Source organism: Aotus nancymaae, unplaced genomic scaffold (genome assembly GCF_030222135.1).
Source record: "Aotus nancymaae isolate 86718 unplaced genomic scaffold, 86718_ANA_hifiasm-v0.15.2.pri h1tg000049l, whole genome shotgun sequence".
Classification (NCBI taxonomy): Eukaryota; Metazoa; Chordata; class Mammalia; order Primates; family Aotidae; genus Aotus; species Aotus nancymaae.
Genome location: NW_026988463.1, coordinates 30,719,362 through 30,739,007, shown reverse-complemented (window position 1 = coordinate 30,739,007; position 19,646 = coordinate 30,719,362). Strand labels below are relative to the sequence as shown.

General features: G+C 37.1%; 2 protein-coding genes across 2 annotated transcripts; both read left to right on the top strand.

The window, feature by feature from the left end:
- Positions 1–3,769: 3,769 nt before the first annotated feature.
- LOC105733946 (exosome complex component RRP40-like) lies at positions 3,770–4,396 on the top strand. The gene has a single exon (XM_064362762.1). It carries the CDS (start codon positions 3,770–3,772, stop codon positions 4,394–4,396), a length of 627 nt encoding a protein of 208 aa, XP_064218832.1.
- A 721-nt stretch (positions 4,397–5,117) lies between these two features.
- Positions 5,118–15,882, top strand: LOC105733947 (insulin gene enhancer protein ISL-2-like). The gene is made up of 2 exons (XM_064362761.1): positions 5,118–5,223; positions 15,278–15,882. Exons 1-2 carry the CDS (start codon positions 5,118–5,120, stop codon positions 15,880–15,882), a joined length of 711 nt encoding a protein of 236 aa, XP_064218831.1.
- The last annotated feature ends 3,764 nt before the right edge of the window (positions 15,883–19,646 follow it).

Below are 19,646 nucleotides of genomic sequence, written 5' to 3'. Positions count from 1 at the left end.
TTGGTAGGGCCCCACTCATCCCCCACAACAAAAGAGTCACAGCATTTGGGTGCTGCTGCCAGTGAAAAGTCACAAGCCCTTTTGAGGGAAAGCCATGAAGCAGAGGTGAGTCACATTACCTAGATGATGATTTCAAAGATATTTTACAATGTTTTCTGTGGGCAGGTTCCAGGGAGCACAGTCACCTCACTTGAGTGCTGGACTCAGGAAAACATCACAATCTTCTCTGATGGAAGAGCCCAGGAGGGAAGAAAGAGCCACATGACCTGGGTGCTGCACCCAGTGACATGTCAACATCTCTACTGTGGGCAGAGTCCAGCCAAGTGAAGAGAGTCACATCTCTTAGGTGATTTGGCAGAGATATTTAACAATGTCCCCTGCCGTCAGCACACAGGCAGAAAAATCACATCTCCTGGGTGTTAGGCCCAAGAATATGTCACAATGTTCCCTATGAGCAGGGCCCAGGAAGAAAAGGAGAATCACATCATCCGGGTGTTGGACACAGTAAAGGCAAAATTCCCTGTGGGCAGGGCCTAGACAAGTCAAAAAAGAGATATACTGTTTTAATGCTTGGCCCAGAAATGTGTCACAATTTTCTTTGTGGGCAGGGGCCAGGCAGAATAGAAGAATTCACAGTTCTTTTGGGATGGGTGCAGTAATTTGTCACAATAATCTCTGAGCACAGGTGCTCAGGAAGGAGAGTCACAACACCTAGGTTCTTGGTCTAGTGATACATCACAGTCTGTCCTGAGAGCAGGGCCCAGGAAAAGAAGAGTTACATCATATAGGTGATGCTGCCAGAGATATGTCACAATGCTCCCTGTAGACAGAGAGCCAGCAGGAGAGTACCATCACCTCAATGCTGGGCCCAGTGAAATGTCAAAATATTTTTTGTGAACAAGGTCAAGGCAGGAGCAGAGAGTCACATTATCCAGGTGCTGGGCCCAGTGACATGTCACAAATCCCCCATGGACAGGGCTCATGCACATCATCATGTTGATGAACCAAAAGATATTTCCCAATGTCCCTGTGCACATGGCCCAGACAGAAGGCTCACATTACCTTTTTGCTTAGCACAGCAATATGTCACAATGCTTCTTGAGGGCATGGCACAAGTGGGATAGGACAGTCACATCATTAACTGCTAGGTTTAATGCTATGTATAACCTTACTTGTGGACAGGCTTTAGAGAAAAAGATTTATGTCACCTAGAAGCTCAGTAGAGGGACATATCACAATTCCTTTGTGGGAAGTGGCCAGGCAAAATAGTCACATCATCTAAGTGTTTGGCCCAAGTCACAACATATCTGTGTGCTGAGCCCAGAAGGACAATGAAATTACTAAGGTTCTAGGTAGAGGTATATGTCATAATTATACCTTTGGGAAGGCCCAGGAACGAGACTCTCAATTCCACATATTTTCCCACTTTAGATCTAAGAGTCAACAACTCCTGTGAGTTGGGTCTAAGTACATGAATCACAGTCTCAACAGTGGGCAGCATCCTCACGTGAGAGCCCCAATCCCTTCTCCAAGCCATGTCCCAGTAGGGGAGTCACAGCCTCAGTGGTATGCTAAATCCTGGTGGGAAGTCACCATTTCACGTGTGGACAAGATCTGTATGTGAGTCATAATTCCAACTTATGACTGCCCCCGGGTGTGAGATTCAGAACCTCAATTGTGGGCTGTGTACATGTGGGCATGTGGCAATTTGTACTTTTGGCTGTGTCTTTATACAAGACTCTCAATCTCACCTGTGTGCTGGGCTCTGTTATGACACTCTCTGTACCACCCAAGAAGTTTATTCAATAAGCAAGGGTGTCATAATCCTCTGTGATCTTCATACAGGTAGAAGACCTTAGGCGTTACCCATTGCCTTAGGCAGAACTATGAGAGTCAAAATCTCTCTTTTGGCTGGGTTCATGTGTCAGAGTTATTGTAATGCCTGTGAGCTTGGTTCAAGTATATGTCATCATCTCAATGATGGGAATCTACAGGCAGATGCAGTGAGAGTTGAGATGGGAGGAGGGCTGTGATGTCCTCTATGAGGGTGTAATCATTGTTGTCTTGGGGCTATTTCCAGATATTGTCAAACAAAATAAATTTAGATGTAGTAAGAAGTGACTTTGTTCTAAAGGAGTATTGCAATGGGGGAAGCGCCAAGTATAATATCTGCAAACATCTCAAAAGCTAAGCAGAAAAGGGCTGTCTTTCATATAAAGGAGCAAAGATGATTTTAAAAAGGTCAAAGAGAAAGGGCAGAATGGATGGTGGCAAAATCAATTCAAATAAGAGAATATTTCACCCTGAAGTCAGCCTGTTCTTGGAAGGGGCATAAAGAGAGATTGTATGTTTGCTCTGACTCTACTAGAGGAAAACAGAAACTTAAGCAAAATTTTATTAACAAGTATTTTCTTCTGAACTCCAAAGACAAAATTATTTAATTGCTTATGAAGAACAATGGACATTTATATGTGAATTTGTGATATCTAAAAGAGGGCATATCGTGTAGGTCAAATGGTAGGGGTATTTCTTTGCAGTAAGCTGTTCTTATGGAACACAAAGAATTAGAGAGTTTTCTTAATCATCACTATTTACCAGGACTCTACTCATCATTCTTTTTTACTTTTATTTGCCCTATACATTTTTTCCCATTTGGCATTTCCTGAATCGTATTCTTCAAAATAACCTGGTAAGCATAGCCAAAGTGTCACGCCAAGTACCATGAGTCATTTCATCCCATTGCTAAACTTGAGGGAGAGGGTTGTGGAAGCCCATGATTTACTGATAGCTGCTCAGAAGTATAGATGAACCCCTGGTGGTTGGGACTGGCATGTGCAATGGGAACAGTACTGTGAGACTGAGTTTTAACGTGTGGTGTCTATGTGAACTCTGGGTGGTGTCAGAATTGAGTTGTTGAACACCCGGTTGATGTTGAAAAATTGGCTGGTATTCAGGAAACTCCATATATCTGGTGTTAGAACAAAGACATCACAGCAGCCTTGGCTGGGGGAATACCGTGGGTCTTTGGGAGAATGAATACTCCATTCTTTTACACACAAGCTGTTGTACTGTAAATTTTCCTGTGATTCTGTGTCTCATCCAGGGGTCAGAAGGAACTGAGGACTAAAAGGAATGGAGTTCTGAGGGCAGACTCCTCTCCCCATCCTGCTCCTATAAAGTGATTCCTGAACACTCACATACACGCACGCTAAGCAATGATATAGCTACACCCCTCCCATGACAAGGCTTCACCCTCAAGAATTGTGCTGAGAGAATCTCTGCTTCTAGAGTTTCTCACTAATAGGCTACATAAACGCCCAGAAAACTCATTGCTTCTTCTATGTCCCAGATCTTGAATCTGTATTAGTTACATGTTTTCTCCACTAGCCTTGGCTTCTGGGCCATCTCTCTCTCTCTCTCTCATTTGCCTGCATACACACATTTATAAGTCAGAGCTACCCTGCCTGGGCCAGTGTCTATAGCACTAACCACCTATTTCACCAACTGTGCACTGTCCCATGGGTGTGTGTGTGTGTGGCACTTTTCCTTATTCTGTTTTTTTCTTCTCCACAAATCCTCTCTCACAAACCCAAGGCCACACCTCAGGTGTCTGAATATAAACCGTACTGGAAATCAAGTATCTATGAGTTTAGAATAAAATTTTGGGGCCTGTTTATTGTAACCATAAATGCAAAACAAAAATAGGAGACTTAATCTTCATCTTGAAAATAAAATAAGAATGTCGAAACGTTGTTTGGGGGCGTCCGCAATGGCCAAAGCTGCATCTGTAGCTGCTGAATCTCTCGCGGGCGGCAGGATGCGCGCTGCGCGCTCAGTACTAGGTCAGGTGGTGCTCCTAGGTCAGGTGGTGCTCCCGGGTCAGGAGCTGCTCTTGCCGGAACAGGAGGACGCGGAAGGCCCTGGCGGTGCAGGGGACCGACCGTTGAGCCTGAATGCTGGAGCGCGCTCACGGGTGCGCGTTATTTGCGGCCCAGGCTTGCGGCGCTGTGGGGACCGCCTGCTGGTCACCAAGTGCGGCCGCCTCCGTCACCAGGAGCCCGGCGGTGGCGGCAGCGGCGTTTACTGGGTGGACTCTCAGCAGAAGCGGTATGTTCCAGTGAAAGGAGACCATGTGATTGGCATAGTGACAGCTAAATCTGGAGATATATTCAAAGTTGATGTGGGAGGGAGTGAGCCAGCTTCTTTGTCTTACTTGTCATTTGAAGGTGCAACTGAAAGAAACAGACCAAATGTGCAGGTTGGAGATCTCATCTATGGCCAATTTGTGGTTGCTAATAAAGGCATGGAACCAGAGATGGTCTGTATTGACATTCCATTGGACGAGCCAATTGTTGGACGAGCCAATTGTTACATGAGTCTGGAACATAAAATCTGACTTGAGGTGAGCATAATTTGAGAGGCAAAAGTTAAAAAAAAAATGGGACGAGAACTTGATTAGTAAGATCTCAAAATTCTACTCCATAATTTTGCTTTTTTAGAAAACAGTTTCCTTCTGTCCTCCTGGCGCAGTGATGCTGATTGGACGAACTTGGGCCTCTCTGCCCTCCAGGCAGCGGCAGCAGTTGGTCCCGGCTCTTTTGATTCTGTGCCTTTGCGCTGTCCTGTACGACCTCTAACAAAAGGGAAAATGACTGCAAGGAAATGGTGAGTAAAACTGGCCCCAGGCCAAGGAGGGCTTGATTGGCCTCAGAAAACAATCTGATTGGCCTCAACGTTCCACATGCTGAGCCGGACCTGACCCAGGGCTGGAGCTGAGGCATCCCCAGGCTGGGCGGACCTACAGGCTCAGGTGCTTGGGCAGCTGCTGAGGTTCCTGCTGTGCTCGGCTTGGCCTTGCTGGTACCGCTGCCTGACAGAAGCACAGGGCCGAGGCAGCAGCGGCAGCGGCCACTAACAACCAGGCCATGCTGAGGAATCTCAGATGCCGGGAACAGAAGAATCGGGAGAAACTACCTGAGATTTTGAACCAACTACACAGACTGCTGAAGTGACTGAGAGTGAAGCTGTCTAAACTCCTCAAAGTGGAATAGCAAAGAAACTATCAGAAATGGACAAGAAAAATGAAGTGAAAGAAAATAAGCAGAAATCAAAGGCGGATGCTAAAGCAGAACAAAAACGTTCATGCCATGATAGAAACAAAGTTGATGACGGAGCCTGGAAAATGGATCTTAGTTACAGAGAGAACGGATAGCAAAGAACATGGTAAGGTGCTGATTCTGGTACACTGAATTCAATTCTCCTTAAGGCAGAAAATACCATCAGAATCATAACGCAGCAACATACAACCAAATCATTTCCTGTTTGTTACCAAGTGAATAAAGGTGATCCTCATCAAAAGTGCAAATAAAATGTTATTTATCATTCATATAATTAAACTGTCATGGTTTAGTTTACAATTTTAAAAAGTTCTTAAAATGTTTAAAATGCAGTTGACATTTGTATGGCTTATGAAGTTATTCATAGTTTTAATATATTTTAAATTAAGAAGTGTGAACTGTATGTATTTGTTTTATATATTTAAGGCTTAGACTCACAAATAATGCTCTTGTTTATAAGTTGAAAATTTCAGTTTAATTTTCTGTCTGTTCATACACAGAACAGTATATTCTGCTAAAACAATTAGCTTTTAAAATGGCAGCCGCAATTGCTGAACATAGGGATGTATTTTGGATGTTTGTATGTAAAATATAATATTTTTTCAATTTATTATGTGTGGTAACCTAAAACTGGTGTGCAAGCAAACTTTACAAATTATTGCAGGATTCAGAAAGCTATGTAGCTAATATTACATTAAGATCTTTCTCTCTCTCTTTTGTTATTATTTTTTTCACAGAATCTCACTCTATCACCCAGCCTGGAGTACAGTGGCACAGTATCGGCTCACTGCAACCTCCATCTCCTGGGCTCAAGCAATTCTTGTGCCTCAGCCTCCTGAGTAGCTGGGACTACAGGAGTGTGCCACCAGGCCTGGTTAATCTTTTGTATTTTTAATGAAGATGGGGTTTCATCATGTTGCCCAGAATGGTCTCGAACTCCTGACCTCAAGTGATCTGCCCACTTCGGCCTCCCAAAGTTTTGGAATTACAGGTGTGAGTCACCATACCCAGCCTAATATCTCTATCTTTCGATGTCCAAATTGTTTCTTGGAAAATATTGGTTTCTTTAAAAATGTATCCATGGATTCAGTGTTATTTTATGAAACGGCAAAATAAAGAAATGAGTAGTTTGTTATTTTATATTAATACTGGCACTCATTTAAAATATTAAATATTTTAATAAAATTATTTAGAGAGTAAATTTAAATAATTTCTTGATTTTTAACTCCTCCTGTGCCCATTTCTGTTCTGAGTACTCTTTAGTAAGCTGCCCATTTCCAATGGTCAAAATTAAAAAAAAAAAAAAAAAACAAGAAAAAAAATTAGAACTTCTGTATTTTGAAATAAGTGTAAAATTTTTCAATGCATAAAATACAATGTGAAATGCTTTATTCACAAGACACCATTTTACTGCATTTGAAGCATAATGAATATGTATATGAGCATGCAACATATCTCCTGGTATGATAAATAAGTTAGAGTTGCTCAGTTCCATTTCAGTGATTCTTCTGGTATATTAAATGCACATATTTTACTAAGGTAAATCATCAATATTTTCCACAAAATATTCTAAAGTACTTTCAAAAGTGATTTTGATTCTAAAAACAGATTTCGTATCGTGGGGCTTATAGAATAGCTCTATAGTCCCTGATTTTTCTTTTTTGCAGTTGTTTTTAACTAGTATTTAGCAGAGGATATAACTTGGCCATTTTCTTCTTACATGCTTCGTAACCAAAATTTAAAGTAAAGAAAACCTAAATTTTGCTAGCCAACTCTTTAAAATTAGTAAGGTAGGAAAATACTGAAGACGTAAGAAAGACAACAAAATAAAAGTTTGGGTGAATTGAATTTTTATTAGTAGGTAAAATGACTGCATTGGGCAAGAGACAGATGTCAAAAAATTATTTATATTGTGAGAATGTCAGGGAGGGGTCTTTGCAGGCAAAAAAGACTTAGTAGGGAAATACATAGCGATCTTCACTCTCATTAACTTAATGAGCATGTAAATATCACCTAACTTCAAATTAAAGAATCTTCAAATTGTAATTTGTCTGTAATAGTCATTAGACGGAAATTCAGAAATCCACTTTTCTAATGACAGGCAAGTGAAGCAGTAGACCAGTAAAGCAAATGAATATCATTCCAGGGCCAAGATATTGCCAAGTATTATTCTTGGAACAAGGACATGAGCCCCAGGCTGGGGCCCATGAGAGGCACATATTCACTATGTATTTGTAACTAACTATAAAATTATCATTCACTTTGACTAATGTGTGTTTTTAAAAAAGATTCATTAATTCCTTCATGTTCTAGACTGGATTTTTAAAAATTCATTTTTCAAAGCACAGACATTTAAATGTTAGTGGTTCAGATTTAAACTTAAAAGACAAATGTGCAGACTCCTATATAATGAAAATGTTACTCAAAACAGCAATATCTAAAGTATTATATAGTTTCAATGCACCATATAAATAAATATACAATAGAAACTTTCACACTTTTTTGATCTTAGTGCAAAATTGTGTCTGTCTAGAGTCACTGTATTATGTACAAATTTTTTACTCAAAGAGTTAATGTAGGTAGTCACTATGCAAAATTCATCTAATTTTTCCAGAGAAATTAATGCAGCCAAAATTCTAACCTTCTAGCTTCTTTAGAAAATCATCTATGTTGACTACAAATTTTAAGTGGAAAAAATGACAGGGAAATACAATATTTATTTGTGGAATATTAAAAGCAATTGCTACTGTTAGGAACATGGAAAACTTGTGAAAATTGCTTATTTTTATTTCCTAATTTACAGTGGTCAGCTCCTCCATCAGAACACAGCAAGTAATATTCTCTCAGCAGTCACAGAACTGAAATTTACCTAAGATAACAGTATTTCTACATGCACTCTATTTTTTTAGTTTATGTCACTCTCAAGGGCACACACAAACAACATACATGTGCATACATACAAACACAAATACAGAGAATTAAAGGAGTGACAGCAACGTATGCCATGGTTTAACATCCCATCCTATCCCACCTCCCATGGAAAAAAAGCAAAGGTGTCAGCCATGATGTGAATGTCTCCCCCAAATTTCATATGTTGGAAACTTAATCCCCAGTGCAACAATATTGAGATATGGAACCGTTTAAGTGGTGATTCTTTCAAGAAAAAAAAGAAGTTAGATATAAATACACATGATTTTCCAGAAAATATTCAAAGTGACAGGAAGAAAACATGGTTATCATGGATCTGAAGCAGGCAAATATGTTTAAAGTGGGCTGTCAATGTCAAGCTCTGCTGGCAATCAGGCAACTCTAATGCCGAGCTTTCCTCAGAATGTGAACTAAAGAACACTAGTAGAAAACAGATTTATTTCTGCATTATTATCAGCACTTTTAACTTTCCAGTATGTATTGTGAATCTCTAAATAAATATACAGTAAATACATAAAATATTAAATACTGCATACACTGTATAAATAAATGGTAAGTATATACAGTTGTTTAAGAACTAGACCTTCCTTCTTCTAATACTTTCAGTGTTGAACCTGATTATTGATGATATTTAATACTTTAAGTTATACATTTAATAGAAAGTACAAGCATTTTCCCCATTTGTGAAATCCCCTATTGGTACCAAGTAAAAGTATTTCCCCCATTTGTGAAATTTCCTATTGGTGTCTACAGACACAACAATATCTTGGACAAGAACACACAATCCTAGTCCCACATCTCCCCTTTCAAATCACAATTTACCCAGCTTGTAGCCACAGCCAATGACATGACAGAAAACCATGAACATATGACAAATTTGGTGACTACAGGAAGGATTAGCCTTGCCATTTGACCCATAATCACATTTCCTTCCTTTAAAATTAGACTGGGTCATAGGATTATCACTTACATTCAGGAAATGTTCAAGAAAGAACTACAATGGGATCAAAATAGGTAGAGCATTTGATGAATAATTAATTACCTAAGTTTTACACTGATCTTTTAGTTCTTTAAAATCTCCAAGCACCACGCAAGTATGTTTTAATATTTCATAGCTTCCAGTGGGAATTCTCTTTCTGCCTGTGAAGTCACATTCCCAACCTTTTTCAGTGCCTTCAAATCCTAGCCCCATCACCACCTCTCATCTCTTGAGTGGCTAATTCAATAAATCCATTCTTCAGTCCTTCCCTAAAATAAAGCTACCTCTGATAATCCCTCAGAATCATCCCCATGATATTTTCCCTTCTAAAAGCACTTTATCAGAATGCATAATTGTATATATGCATTCTAGCCCAAACTCTAACACTAACCATAACATTTGCATAAATATTTGTTAAATAGATAAATTTCCCATTAGATTGTAAACTAAGAAAGCATTATGTCTATTTTGTTCACCAACACCTAGAACAAGAAAGTGCTCATTATACTTGCTAATTGCATTGAATAAGTAGAGGTAGGAATAAATAAAGTCAACAAATATTTATTTAATATGCAAAACATCTCTATGATGGAGAAGAATCCAAAGGGACAATTTTTCTGTTTATTGATGGTGGTGTGTAATATTTAATAAATCAAATATATCAGAGGCTTAGTTTAAGCCTTTCTGTATCTAATAAATCAAATATATCAGAGGCTTAATTTTAAAGCCTCTGATAGGCTTTTTCTTCTACAGAAAAAACAAACAAACATCACTCTTTGAACAACATATTTGTCTGTTTAAGGCCTTTGATAACCATGGTTTCTTCTTGTCACTCTGAATTGTTTCTAGAAAATAACGTGTCTTGATATCCAACTACTTTTTTCAACTCTCTTAATGCACTTTTAAATCATCACAATCTCACCTTCGTTTTTACTCTTAGGCTTACAATGTATGTTCTTCAAGGTCCAGTGCTCTTTCGTGTAACACTGGCAATGTCTACAGGATGAACAGTTCTGCTATTTCTTTTTGTTTCTTCCACAGTTCCAGCTACTCCTTGAAAACCTGACTGCTTTATTTGGAGTTGGTTTTCTTTACTAGTTCTTCTTAATACCTACATCTTTTAGAAAACTATTCATATCATTTGATATTATTTCAAAAGCAGATGCTTTCAATTAAGATACTTAATAATTTCCATGATTGTTAACCAATGCTTGGGTCCTACTTGAACATTTATCATTTGAAAGTTAAGATTCAAACAAAGTTCAAGAAGCAAATTTACATACATGAAACAATTTTATCTCCAAAAGTCCTTCACTAACTTAATTCTTAAAATAGACGAACATCACTCAGGTGTGGGTTGCAAACCTATCAATGCACCCTCCACTGGACTGCTCAGGCCTGGGTTCTGTGCCCACTCTTGAAAAGAGAGTGGGTGAGAACTGGCTCCCAAAAGATAGAGTCCTGTTACCAGAAGAATGGAGAACAGGTGCTGGGCAGGCAAAGCCAATAAAAAAAGATATACTTGAGCAGGGGTGAGGGCTCACGCCTGTAATTCCAGCACTTTGGGAGGCTGAGGTGGGTAGATCACGAGGTCTGGAGATCGAGACCATCCTGGCTAATATGGTGAAACCCTGTCTCTACTAAAAATACAAAAAATTAGCCAAGCGTGGTGGTAGGTGCCTGTAATCCCAGCTACTCAGAAACTAAGGCAGAAGAATCACTTGAACCCGAGAGGTGGAGATTGCAGTGAGCTGAGATCATGACGCTGCACTCCAGCCTGAGCAACAGAGCAAGACTCCATCTCAAAAAAAAAAAAAAAAAAAAAAAGATATACTTATTTCTCTTCTCCTCTCCCTTGTTCTTGCTTTGTTTCTTCCATAGAATGTCAGAGTAGGCCCTAGATATAAAATCATAAGTTTAACATCACAATCAATTGAAGAAAAAAGTGCTAACATTTGGGAATTAGAAATAATTATAAAGTCACAATGCTATGTTAAATAGCTGTTAAATCAAAAGATAGAAATATATGGTTGGTTAATGCAAAAAAGAATATTTCTCAGGTAGATGTTCTCTGTACTTAAAACAAGTCAGCTAGAAGACTTCAAAAGCTCTTCAAATTTATCAGACTTGAATATAGGTCTTGAAAAAAGTAATTTTTGTCAACCTTAAAAATCTTAAAGACAAGCCCTTCCTATGAGAAAAATAAATAAATCTTTATCTATTAAAGAGTCTAATTTAAAGATAAAAATTCAAAGATTTTTATACATGTATCCCACAAATATCTATAAATTAAGCTTTAAACTGCAATGTTATAATGCTGCTTCAGTGTTTGAATAGAAATCTAAGTTTCTGATTTGCAACTGCAGGAAACTTCTGGATTTTCAACAAAACCTTAGCATTAATAACCATGTGAATGTAAGAACTCTCTTGGCATTTCATAATTTATCTTCAGTGGTTTTAATTATATTTTTCCTCCCACAAAATGAGAGTCTCATGATGTAGTCATCAATATACCTAATCCTTGTGGAAGCAGCATTTCTCAAGAGAAAAAAACATATATACTTAATATTAATAAAGCTCCGCAACAGAAAAGTATCATGTTGATATGTATATGTCCTTCTGTATGTAGAAAACTTATTATTTATTTTATTAGGTTAAAATAGTATTTTTTAGAAAATAGTTTCTGAGATTTAAACGTTTCATTTTTAAAAAGTACAAGGTAAAGCAAAGCATCACATGATTGTGAAATCTGTACCCCTTCTTTATATGACTCATTTTATTTTAAATACACTTTCATAGCGTACAATTTCAACAAACAGTACATTCTTCAAATTTTTCTCTCAGCCATTAAATACTAATTTCTAATGACTAAAATACAGAACTAAAGGTACAATTGCACCCTCTACTGTCCAACTGTTCTACCCCATATTGAGCACCTTGCTGTGTGTGTTTATTTAACACATTCATTATAAAAGTAACAGGTAAATAACTGGTTTCCTTTTGACATTAATCAGTGAATCCTCAAAAAATTAAGTTCTAGTTATAAAATTTCCATAGTGATACAATTGGAAGTTTGCCACTTTTAAAGTTACTTGTGCTAAACTAATTTAGAAAATACTTCTTAGTAAGGTACAGTCATGCATCATGTAATGACTTTTCTGTCAATGACAGACTGCATATACAACAGTGGTCTTGTAAGATTATAATGAAGCTACTATAAATAGTTGTACTTTTTTATGTTTTATACCATATTTTTACAGTACTTTTCTATGTTTAGAATCACAAATATTTCCCATCATGTTACAATTGCCTACAGTATTCAGTACAGTCACATGTGGTACAAGTTTGTAGCTCAGGAGTAATAGGCTCTACATATAGCCTCGGTGTGTAATAGGCTATACACCATCTAGGCTTGTGTAAGTACACTTTTTGGTATTTGCACAATGACAAAATTGCCTAAAGACATATTTCTTACTATGTATCCCTGTTGCTAAATGATCCAACTGTACTTGAATGAAATATTCATTAACTTACTGATAATAAATAGCAATATAAATCTTTTCAACATTACTCATAACAAGGAAAAATATGAAATCATTCAAGCACACAATTGGTATATTTTTCTAACTGTATAAAGTTCACCAAATTTCATTTCAATTTAAAAATCAGAAAAATATTAATGTTTCTCTAAAACTGTGTTTCAAAGTTTTAAAAACTAGTTTTGAGTTGATTGGCAAAATTTGAAATACCATTATGAGCCAAAATTAATAGCTTATTTGTATTTTTAAACCTATCTTTATCATTTTAATAGAGACTGTTTTGAATTCAGAATAAATTATTATTCAACACTTGATCTTAGCCAAAAGGCTGAGAAGTGATATACATTATTATTCCAAAGATTATCTTATCAATTTCTTCTTCTGATGATGGAGGATTAGTTTACTGATAATCGACTCTCCTACCAAGATTAATTAGAAAAGCTGAATCAAAAAATATAAAAATAAGGCAGTGGAAAACTCCCAAGCAGCAAGCAATTGAGGGGCCAATATTCCAAAGAAAAGAGAAGTCTAGAGAGTTCAGCTCAACATTCAGTGTTTTTCTGAGGTATTCAGCAATTACAAAATACTCCAGAGAATATAAGTAAGTAAGCATAAATTAGTATCTGAGAGGTTAGAAAGTTGAGCAAAGCCTCTAACATCTAAAGTCGCTGGAGGGACAGATACTGGAATCAGGCCCAACCAATTGAAATCCAGGGAGGCTAAATTTTAACAAGTAATAACCGGGTACTCAATGAATGAACCCTGCTTTATATTTGTTCAATCTTTATAGGTGATCTGACCCTAGTCTTCCTGACCATCAAGAGCAAAAGTAAATCCTCCATGAAGAAAGATCATGTAATCCAGAGCCTCACACTCTCTCTACAATTTTTCATAGCTAATGTTGGGATTCGATAAAAAATAATTAGGTCTACCCAGGCAACACCCCATAACCTAAAACTGAGGAAAACGTAGAAGCCATGCAACAGAAGGAGAGGTTGTGATATTGGAATTATCAGAAATGGACTTTCAAATAATTGTGTCAAATATGTTTCAGAAATGTGGTAAAAATGTTGGTAATTTTAGCACAAAACTGGAAATTACAAACAACTTTTTGAAACTGAAATTTTAGAATTTAAAAAAAGCAGTAACTGAAATGTAATAACTTTATAGTCAAGTTTAATAACAGAAGACAGAATTAGTAAACTGGAAGATAAGTCCAAATAAAATAGCTACAGTAAATAAAGAAAATGAATTTAAAAAGATAGCAGAAAGGACATGAGATGTGGGGTCATATGAGAAATCCTAACCTCTACATAACTGTAGTCTCAAAAAACAAAAACAGGAGAGGATATGGCAAAAGCAGTGTTTGAAGAAATAATCACTAGAAACTTTTCAAAACTGATGAAAAATACCATGTCACAGATTTCAAGAGGCACTCTAAATGACTAGCACAATAAATATAAAAGACACTGATATAGTTTGGCTGTGTCCCAACCCAAATCTCATCTTGAATTGTAGCTCCCATAATTCCCACATGTCATGGGAGGGACCCAGTGGGAGGTAATTGACTTATGGGGATGGGTTTTTCCCATGCAAGTCTCATGATATTAAATAAGTGTCACAAGATCTGATGGTTTTATAAAGGGGAGTTCCCCTGCACATGATCTCTTGCCTGCCATGCGGTAAGATGTACCTCGCTCTTCCTTCATCTTCCATCCTGATTGTGAGGCCTCACCAGCCATGTGGAACTGTGAGTCCATTAAACCTCCTTTGTTTATAAATTACCCAGTCTCAGGTATGTCTTTATTAGCAGCATGAGAACAGACTAATACACACACACACCACACACACACACACACACACACACACACACACCCCTAGGTATAATACAGTAAAACTGCTACGATGAAAAACAGAAAACTCCTAAGGGCAGACAGACAAAAATTTCTGCAACCTTCAAATGAACAATAAGGTAACAGCTCTTTAATTGAAGCAGTGAAAGCCATAAGACAATAGAATACTATCCTCAAGGCTGAAAAATAATCTGACAACCAAGAATTCTTCACAAAAAATATTCTTGAAAAATCAAAGTAAATAAGTGTATTTTTAGAGAAACTAAAACTACAGAATTTGTTACCAACAGATCACACTAAAGGAGATAACAAAATGTTTTCTTCAGACAGAAAAAAATGAATCCACATGAAAGAACAAAGATTGAAAGAAAATATAAGTATCATAGAAAGGATAAATATGACGGTAAATGTATATAAATTATTCTGTATAAAACAATAACATCTAACAACAACAATATAAGAGATAGTAGGGGGCTAATGGAGTTGAATGTTGTTAGGTTATTTCACTAGTATTAATAAATACAATGATTTATCTCTAATTTTACTAATTCCAGGATATATTACATGTTGTACTCTCTAGAGTAACCACTTAACGAGTACAACTTGTATAAATAACAAATTGATGATGGGATAATTGAATATTAAAAAAACAGATTCATTAAAGTAGAGGGAAAAAAGGAAAGAAAAATTAGCATAGAACAAAAATAACAAACAGAAAACAAACAGTACAATGACAGAACAAAGCCAAAATGTACCAGTAAATAAACTAAACAGATTAAATACTCCAGTTACTAAACAAAGACTATCCAACTGAATAAAATGAAACTATATGTATCTTACGAAAGACAATTGTTAAATAAGGAAACACAAAGGCTTATAGGAAAAATGGTAAATATAAGCCAAACACAAACCAAAAGAAAGTTGATAGGCACGTGCACAAGCAGACGGAGAAGACAACCCGCGTGCGGACTGTGCTCAACGAGAAGCAGCGGCACACACTGCGGACCTGCTACGCTGCCAACCCACGGCCCGATGCTCTCATGAAGGAGCAGCTGGTGGAGATGACCGGCCTGAGCCCGCGGGTCATCCGCGTCTGGTTCCAGAATAAGCGCTGCAAAAACAAGAAGAAATCCATTCTCATGAAGCAGCAGCAGCAGCAACAGCAGCACAGCGACAAGACGAGCCTTCAGGGACTAACAGGGACTCCTCTGGTGGCGGGCAGCCCCATCCGCCAAGAGAATGCCGTGCAGGGCAGCGCAGTGGAGGTGCAGACGTACCAGCCGCCGTGGAAGGCGCTCAGCGAGTTCGCCCTCCAGAACGACCTGGACCAACCCGCCTTCCAGCAGCTGGTCTCCTTTTCCGAGTCCGGCTCCCTAGGCAACTCCTCCGGCAGCGACGTGACCTCCCTGTCCTCGCAGCTCCCGGACACTCCGAACAGTATGGTGCCGAGTCCCGTGGAGACGTGAGGGGGACCCCTCCCTGCCAGCCCGCGGACCTCGCATGCTCCCTGCATGAGACTCACCCATGCTCAGGCCATTCCAGCTCCGAAAGCTCTCTCGCTTTTGTAATTTTTCTATTGTTATTTAAGAGAGAGGACCGAGAGACACGGTCTGGACAGCCCAAGGCGCCAGGATGCAACGTGCTTTCACCAGACTGCAGACCCCTGCTCCGAGGACTCTCATTTTTCAAAACCAGAATTTGGGACTTACTAGGGCTAGCTCTGTCCTCTCCTCTCCGCACTCCGTATGGCCGCCACTCTGTCTCTCCACGCCCCACCTGCGTCCCCACCTCTGCCACCCCGAGCTCGCCTCCGCCGCCCCCCGCCCCCCGCCCCCTACCCCCCGGCGGCTTCTCCCGGCCTCTAGCGGGAAAAGGAAGGTGATAACGCAGAGGAACAGACACTCAAACCCCCAAAGCACATGATTGCTGGGAAACAGTAGAAACCAGCGTTGCCTTGAAAGCGTTTAAGTTATTCGACGGAGGACCGAGCGTGTGAGCCTTTGCCGAACAAACGTGTTATTGTTATTTATTGTGAGAACAGCCAATTCACGGGGGGACTCGCATTTTGATCTTAATAAAAAATCATACCCTGGTGAAAAAAAAAAAAAAAAAAAAAAAGAGTTGATACAGCTCTACTATAATACCAAAGAATTAAGAAGGTAAGTGTTACTAGAGTTAAAAAGGGTCATGTTGTAATAATAAAATGATTAATTCATCCAAAAGTCATAATAATTCTAAATTTATACACACTAAATAACAGCCTTCATGTTGGCAAAGGTAAAAATTCATAATGCTTACAGAAGATACAGAAAAATCTAATATCTTATTAGATTTTGACTCATCTCTTAGAATAACTAATAGACCTAGCAGGCAGAAATACAATCAGTCTACAAAAGGTAGAAACAATATACTTAACAAATGTGAATTAATTGTAGTACACAGAATACCTTGTCTCAAAATCGCAAAATAATCATGTTCTAGTGCATAGGTATATTTATTAAAATTGACTATTTGCTGGACCATAAAACAAATCTCAACAAATGTCAAAGGATTGAAATCATGGTGTCTTGCTGCAGAGGGATTACACTGGAAATAAATAAAAATGATTATCTCAATAATTATGAAAAAGCATTTCATAAAATTCAAAATCCATTTATAATTTTAAGACAATTATTAAAATTTTGAAATAAGCCAGATGTGGTGCTCATGCCCATAATCTCAGTACTTTGGGAGGCTGATGCAAGAGGATCACTTGAGCCCATGAGTTTGAGGCTGAAGAGAGCTATGATTGCATGACTACACTTGAGCCTAAATGACAATGCAAACTTCTACCTCTAAAAAAATAAATAAATAAATGAATAAATAATGGAAATATAAAGAGTACTTGTCTGATAAAATATACACACATACATGCACACAAAATCTACCAAAAAACTCATACTTAATGGTGAATTATTAAAAGACTTCTCTATGGTACCACCGAAAGAAACATATCTCCATAATAATTACATTCATTCAACATTATAATTGAGGTCTGACTACTGAAATAAGAAAAGAAAAATAAGTAAAATGAATAAAATTAGAAAGTATTCCATATTTATATAGACCTACATATAAACTATTAAAATAAGTGAATTTGAGAAGGTAAACATACAGAAGTTTTATGTTAAAAATTAAAAATACATTTCTATACCAGCAACAAACAGAAAAACATTTGTGGCATAAGGATAATCAAATGGCTCAATAGATTACAAAGGAGAGCTTGGAAATAAACCTACATACATATACTACTTAATATACAACACATGTGACACTACACAAATACAGTCTTTTAAATAGTACTGCATCAACTACCCATAAATAAAATAAATTTTGTGTCCCTTTTTATGCCATACACTATAATTCTATTTCAGATGAACTGTAGATCTAAATATGAGAGATAAGATAAGCTTCTAAAAGAAAACATAGGAGATAAAAGACAGTTTTCATTCACTTAGAGTAGGTAATAATGTCATAAACAAGAAAAAGAAAACACTCTAAGGAAAAATACTGATAAAATAAATAAACTAAAATGAATAAAATGAAAATAAAATGAAAAACATGATAAAATTTCCACATTAAATTTAGGAATTTTTTTTGACAAAAAGACATCAAAGTAGATGTGTATCATTATACATTTGTAGAAACCTAGAGAACCAAGAGTGAACCCTTGTGTGAATTATGAATTTGGAGTGATGATGTACCAATGAAGGTTCATTGATTGTAATAAATGTGCTACTCTGATAGTTGGGTAAGCTGTGAATACTGAGATAGGAGGTATATAGAAAATCTCTGCACCTTTTGCTAAATTTTGCTGTGAGGGCAAAACCTAAAAAATTAAGTATATTTTGCTTAAAAAAAAGAAAAAAAAAAGAAAGCAATCATTAAGACAGTCAAATGGCAAACTACAAAGTAGGGAAAGATATTTATAAAATATATTTAATTACCAAAAATGTTATCGTCAGATGCTATCTGGAATTCCTAAAATTCATAAGTCAAGACAGACAACCCCACAGAGAAATGGGCAAAATACTTGAACAGGCATTTCCTAGCAATAAGAGATTTCATCCATTATTAGTGGGAGTATAAACTGTTATGGCCACTTGGGAAAATTTAGGTAGAAATGTTTACCTAAACTTATTATATGGATATTTCATAATATAGGAAGCCCAATCCTAAGGATATATCCAAGAGAAATACATACCTATTATTATCAAATAATATGTGCACAAATATCTGTAGCAGCATCATTTATAATATCCCAAACTGGCAGTAGCACAAATGTCCATTAACATTAGAATAGATAAATATATATTCATCCAATAGAATATAAAGGACAATAAAAGTAAGTGAACACTGCTACAAGCCACACCACCAATAAAACTCAAAACAATACTCAGCAAACTATACCAGACATAAATGAATACATATCACATTGACAAAAAAATGTATGGTGAAGATAATAGTTACCTTTGAGAAAAAGGGTGGGTCTGGTGATTGCAAAATGGCATGAGGAAGGCTTTTGGGGATCTGGGAAAATTCTGTTTTGTAATCTGAGTGGTGATTACACTTGTGTAAGGATAACTCATTGAACACTTATGAATTATGCACTTTCCTTTATGCATGCTACAATGTATTACAAAAGCATAAAACAAAAGTCATATTGACTTTACTAAGAGCAACTGTCAAGGAATTACTGAATATAATTTTAGATATCTACTAGGTGCAAAGTCTCCATGTTCAATCCATAATCAAACATTTATATTACAGAATAAACTTCAATTCTGGAAAATAAAAGTTTCTTAGATATATATCCTTCCTGTCAGATATAGAATTATCTACATAAAACTGACTTGGACCATGATATGTATGTGTGTGTATGTGCTCACATACACACACATAATGTGTATATATACACACACTACATATATGTATGTATGTGTGTATGAATACAGAATGTTTACATTTTAGATCTCAAAAATATCTTGATTTACTGTATCTTAAATATTACAATAAAGGAGCTTAATAAATGTATAACTCAGGTATGATTTTCATGCATATATATTCAAGAAATCAGAAAAAAAACTTTTAGTGGGAATACGTCTTAAGAAATGGGATAGAACAGGAAAAGATTTCATTTGCTCTCACCTCAGAAGAATATAGTATGATGTAAATAGATGGAGGAAGAAAA